Raw genomic sequence first — 6608 nt, forward strand, 5'->3', positions numbered from 1 at the left:
TTTGGTAGACGGTTTTATGCCTGTGTACATGAATATAGAGAAAGGAAAGGGCTTAAAATAATGTATACACTATAACTAAATTCTTTGGGAAAAGTTATCACTGGACCTTGAACACTGTTTCTCTACTAGATGAGCAATCCTCTGAGCCTTTGTAATGCACCAACTTCCTCTTCATTAGCACTGTGTTAAAGCTACTCTGCTGTACCTGGATTCAGATATGGTTTCAGGCATGGGTGCTGGCACATAGGCCATCCTATTTATATAGTAAGTAAACTTCCTACCACCTGGCTTCTGACATGGGATCTGGAAGTAAGGACCTAATGTTTCTATAGAGTTCTCTTCCACACTGCTCCTTCCTCGTAGCATGGAAAGTAATATTTTAAAATGCATAAGAAGCCACTATCAATTTCCTACAAATTTTCTTGATGGCATTCTTCATTTCTTTATTTCTGAAAGTATAAACCATAGGATTGAGCAATGGTGTCAGGACAGAGACAAATATAATTGTGTATTTCTCAAAGGGAAAGGCAGATGAAGGCCGTGCATATATTAGCATGCATGGGACAAAGAACAAAATCATAACAGTAATGTGGGATCCACAGGTTGAGAGAGCTTTCCTTCGTCCTTCTGAGCTGTGACCTCTTAGAGAGAAGAGGATGACACCATAGGAGACAATCAACAAAGAGAAGATAATGATGCAGAAAGAGCCACTGTTAGCAAACACCAAAATGACAAAAATGTGTGTGTCAGTGCAGGCAAGCTGCAGTAATGGGAACAAGTCACAAAAGAAATGATCAATAAAATTGGGTCCACAAAAGGGCAGCTGCAATGTAAAGATAACTTGTGTGATAGAATGTAAGAATCCTCCTGTGCAGGCCACCCCGACAAGGGTGCCACAGAGCCTCCGGGTCATGATTGAAGAGTAGTGAAGAGGCTTGCAGATGGCCACATAGCGGTCATAGGCCATAGATGTCAAGATAATCACCTCAACTCCTGCAAAGAAGTGGCTGGTAAACAATTGTGTGATGCAACATTCAAAGGAGATGGTCTTCCTCTCATAGAAGAAGTCTACAATCATCTTTGGAGTGACAGTAGAAGAAGTACATGCATCCAGTAAGGACAAGAATATCAAGAAGAAATACATGGGGGAGCCCAGCAGTGCAGGGCTGTAGATGATGGTCACCAGAATTATTATGTTGCCCCCTATAGTTGCAATATAGACCAATAAAAAAACAACAAATAGTATTTTGTCAACTTTTGGGTTCTGAGAAAGCCCCAAGAGTATGAACTCATTGACAAAGCTCTGATTCTGCATGGTTCTCAAAAAGAAAGTAAATGAAAAATATGTTCAAGAAAATCTGCAGTAATGAGAAAAAGACTATTATAATTGAGAACAGAATGTTATAAATTTAACCAGCTACATTTTTAATATTGGAGGTTTAAACAACTCTGTATGATAGAAGAGAAACTGTTTTCTTAGCAATCTATAGAGAATTTTAGGGTTGAAACAGCAAAGAACATTTTCAAACCATATTCTAGATATTATCAAAAAGTCGAGATTACCAGTCATGTTTGCCAACTTTGTTATAAGTAGTTTGAGATAACTAATTCACACACTATCTCTATCTCAAGAGGCAAAAGGTACTTTGTGTGCATTTGAAAATCCTGGCTACAAGATAAAAATGTTTAGGTCTCCAAACCATAATGGCACTTATTCATCTTGGAACAGGGAACTCTGTGAGAAATACTGAGCACTTTTCAAGACATATGGGTTGTAACTGTTGAAAATTCACATTTAATTCAGCATTTTTAAAATGAGCAGAATTTTTAAATTTTGTTTCCATGACAATTAAATAAAATTAGTGTAAAAATTAGCAATAAAAGTTAACAAAGATAAGTATTATTAGGACCCAGTTTTCTAGTCAACGATATGAGACAAGGTCATTTATTTTATTTTATTATACTAAAGTTACAACTAAACAGGTTGAGGTTTAAAAAAAGACAATTAGCCTTGGGTTTTTGTTTTTGTTTTTTGTTTTTTGTTTTTTTTTTTTTTGAGATAATGGCTTGAATGCATATAAATTCTCCAAAGAGGGCATCAGCAACATGGAATTGGAGATTTTTTTTCTCAATGAGAACTTCAGAATAGTTGCTATCTCCCACTCTCCAAAAAGCTTAGAGAATCTTATCATGTGGTTCATGTATTAATGACTTATCTTGATAAAGACAAGAGAGAAAATGATCAACAATCAGTAGCAGTGATGAGAAAACTAATAGCAACACATAGCTGATGAAGAAACAATATTTGTTGAATATAATTTAGACTCTTGAGACTCAATTATTTGCCAGATGTTTATACAATACAACCTTTCTCAGAAAATGTAATCCTTTGAAATGTATGGTTTATAATTCACATAAGGTTTCTATAAAACATGTTTATAAACAGCTTACTTGCCAATTCTCCAATAACATTAAACTTGAACATACCAAAATATTACTTATGGTAATTATCAGTATAAATATTGGGAAGAAATGGTTTTAATGACAGATATTTTACCAACAGAAATCTCTGTAAACCATCTGGGTAAATATTCCAGCTCTCAATTAATTTTCACTGGATAATGTCAGCCTCACGGTATATCTATGGTTTTCTGCAAAGGTCTTTGTCTATTGCAGGAAGACATTTCTATACTCAATTATGGATAGAAGGAAAAATATTAAGAATGTAGTTAGGAGAATGCTGGTTGTGGATTCTCCTCCAAGATTAATTACTTTACTAGCCCTATATAGTTGTTTTGGTTCTGGTATCTGGCATGACTTCTCTCTTTTTGAGTAGGCCTAAGGGGACAAAAAAATTTTTTAAGATATGATAGAAGTGAAGTTTTCTGTCAAATTTATATCCAAGTAAAATCAGAGAAGCTACACCCGAGATGTCTCATTGACATGGCTGTTGAAACAAGACCTGAACAAGGATTACACTAATGGACATGCTAATGGAGAAGGAAAAAATATCATGGGCCTCAACCCAAGACAAAAACTATAAACAAATAAGCAATGCTGAGAATGGGAAAAATATTCGTCCCCAGGGAAAGTTGGTTTTCTAATATCAAGTGAATAAGTTTGAAACCATGTACATAGAAATAACATTGTATGAACTGACCAAGGTGCATTTATATATTTAGGAAAGTGTGTGTGTGTGTGTGTGTGTGTGTGTGTGTGTGTGTGTGTGTGAAACAAAAATTAAATAAATAGAAGCAATGAACTTAAGAAAGAACTAAAGGTTATATGGAAAGACCTGAAGTGAGAAAAGGGAAAGGAGGGATTATACAACTATATTTACATTTAAATATAATTTAAAAGTTTTCTGTTCTCTCATTTATTAACAGCATAAAAGTTTAATAAAAATTGTATGGATATTTACCTGTATACACACATACACATATACACTGATACACACACACACACACACACACACACACACACGTACCCATGTACATATATGCATTCATGCATATATATATATATGCATATATGCATATATGCATATATTGAATGGTTGCTGAGAGGGAAGTGAAATTTTCTTCAGTGATTTAACCACTGCTAATGTGTTCATACTCCTATTAAATAGCCAAATGAAACCATTTGGGGCTAGGACAGTAGCTCAGTTGGTAGGAACTGACAGATTCTAGCATTCATTTCATAAATCTATATTATGTATATGTGTATATGTACATATATTGTTATATGTACACATATAGGTATGTGTATATATACATATATTGTTATAAATTGTTATTTTTATTTGTATAAATGCATAATTAAAATGACTTATTTGTACTGAGAGGAAAACTATGATTATTTAAATGACTGTCATGTAATAAGAATAAAAACTTTGACTTGCTAATAAATATTATTATAACATCACATATTTAGTTTAAAACAAACATTTTCATGACAGTCTCAGGGGAGTTTCTCATTAGCATCGAAGATATGAAGTCTTCATCTTATTAGAAGCTAAACCCCAGGAAACATTAATAATAACAAACAATATAGATCAGGCAGAAACCATTTAAGATAGACTAATACGGTCACTACATAATTTATCAGCTGTCACTCAAGACCCAGTGAAGATGGATGAAGAATTGCAATGAATAAGGAGATCACAAGTCTTAGTGCATACATGAAGCATCAGCATTTCTTACATTTCTGAAAATAGAAAACAGAGGCAAACTATTTCCAAATCAATGGCACGACTCAAGCTCCTTTCCTAACAATTCTATAAGACTTATGTTTCATTTGTTCAAATGATATACTAGGAAGGATTTTCAAATTTCTTTTGTTAAAATAATATAAAAATTATCTTGAAAATTGGAATGTAGGAGGAGATGTCAAATATTAAAAACAGTTTGTCTCAAAGAATCAATGACACAGAGTAGAAAAATTCCTTTTAGATTTTATCCCTACTTTTATGTAGCTACACTGCTAAGTCCTTTTCTTTACATTTATTTACAAAGTAATATACTTTATTTTATAGGCTGTAATAAGACAAGATTTCTTCAGTTCACAGTGCTTCCTAATGTTCTTAATAACCAATTTAGTGTATTAAGGCCTTCAAAAACACTAATAGTTCTGTTTCAGATAACCTTGTTGGCCAAAGAAAACCAACATTAGTGAGAGAATCCAAAGAAAACCAAACCCTATGCAAAGTAAATATTAACATTTTCTATGTTCTAGTTCTGTGGCCCAGTTACACAAAACAAAACAATATGATCATTTTTACAGTAAAGCAAGTTCCAAAGTTTGTGTTAAAATATACATAATGCAGACTGCATTCTAATCATTTATAATTAGAACTGTTATGATTTTATATAATGTAAAAGATAAGTGACCCAAACACAAACAGTGACCTAAATGGAATTATTTATACAAAGATAATATTGGAAAATTAATCTAGATATTTTGAAACTAAAATCATATATATGCATATATATACATATATATGATAAATGTCTACAAATGTTCTTTATCATCTTGTCAAATGCATTCTCAGTGAATCAGTGTGTTATTAACAAGTCAATCTATGCCAGTGATATTCAGGAATATCCTCTTCTAGTTTGTTTTTCTTAATCTAATTTTAGAGTAAATAAGTATTAAATAAAAAATGTTTTCTTATTTTATTTTCTGTTGTGAGAGAGTTGTGGAAGAGGGTAAGAGGGTAGATTTGTTGATATAACATTGTTTAAATATATTAAATTTTCAAAAGTAAATAAAAATACATTTTACAGTAGGTACCAAAACACATTTATGTATAATACTGATTTTAGAATTGAATGGAATAACATACCTCAAGCCATATGGTCCATGAAAGGCAAGCAGTTGGTTCTTATTTTAGTGTGAGTTGACAGGATTTAATGTAGCCTAGGATGCATTCAAACTCACCATATAGGATAGCATGACTTTGAACTCCTGATGTTTCTACCTTTACCTCCAAATTCTGGAGTTATAAACTTAGGCTAGTACATTCAGCCAATTCCATAGTTTTTAATCATCATATTCTGCAAACAATATTTCAAAAGGAACTTGTGAATAGTGAGGTTCATATTATTTAAACAATGTCTGCACATCTAACCTGAGATAAAGAGTAGAATAAATCAAAAGGAAAAATCTTTTTATGATCACAATTTCAAATGTTTTAAATCAAAATGCCATTTCTTCAGTCGTTCAATGCTTTCAGAGCACAGTTTAGACAATCATTGCAGAACCCTAAATATGTTAAATGTATTGAGGTAGCACTCTAGCTCCAAAACTTATCCTAAAAATAAAATAAGATGAGGGAAATTTACAACAGAATATAATGTAGTATCTAAAATATTGAAAAATGAGAAATATCTAAATCGTTCAAAAGGGGTGTGATATATAAATAAGACCCTTACAAATTACTATCATATGACAATATAAATAAGCTAATAGTATGAATATATCAGCAGTGAAATGCTTTAACTTTCTGTTGAGCAGAAGAAAGGAAAAGGTTCATTTATAATGTTTGAAATATATTCTATAACATACAAATATACATAAAAATTACTTTTAATTAACATGTTATTTTAGCAAATTACTTAAAATTAAACACTGAGATTAAAACACATAGACTCAAATTGCCTTTAAATTTATGAAAACAGCTTGAAGCTTGCGGACCATTCACTGGGCTAGAAAAAGGTAGAAGCAATGAGCTCAGATAACACAGCACCACATTTGGACTATTTTGATCATCTTTGCGTGAATGGTCTTATGATGAGCTTAACCCATTCCCACTTCTAGTGTTCTTTGATGTAAAGTCTGTGCTCTCATATAGGAACCATGTCGGTGTCTCTAGGTTTCTCCTTAAATATTCTATGACCTTCTTTGATCAAGCATCCATGAATTTAAAAATGATACAGCTAAAACTCTTCCTTATCCAGCTCAGGATGTTCTATAAATAAATAAATAAATAAATAAATAAACAAACAAACAAACAAACCTGTGTGCACTGAAACATCTCCTGAGCAGTAACTTTGAGTCATGTATAGCCTTGGGAAGATGCTCGCTTTACCATGTGCATTGCCCTTATT

At 32.4% G+C, this 6608-nt stretch overlaps 1 protein-coding gene across 1 annotated transcript; it reads right to left on the minus strand.

Annotated features, from left to right (window-relative positions):
- Positions 1-379: 379 nt before the first annotated feature.
- LOC116900446 (olfactory receptor 4C15-like) lies at positions 380-1318 on the minus strand. Its single transcript, XM_032902187.1, has one exon. The coding sequence runs from the start codon at positions 1313-1315 to the stop codon at positions 380-382; it is 936 nt and encodes a 311-aa protein (XP_032758078.1). The 5' UTR covers positions 1316-1318.
- Positions 1319-6608: the final 5290 nt, after the last annotated feature.

This window comes from Rattus rattus, chromosome 5 (assembly GCF_011064425.1).
Source record: "Rattus rattus isolate New Zealand chromosome 5, Rrattus_CSIRO_v1, whole genome shotgun sequence".
Classification (NCBI taxonomy): Eukaryota; Metazoa; Chordata; class Mammalia; order Rodentia; family Muridae; genus Rattus; species Rattus rattus.

What these genes read in the sequence shown, in the direction of transcription:
- LOC116900446 (XM_032902187.1), bottom strand. Translation starts at nt 1,315, where the DNA reads ATGCAGAATCAGAGCTTTGTCAATGAGTTCATACTCTTGGGGCTTTCT.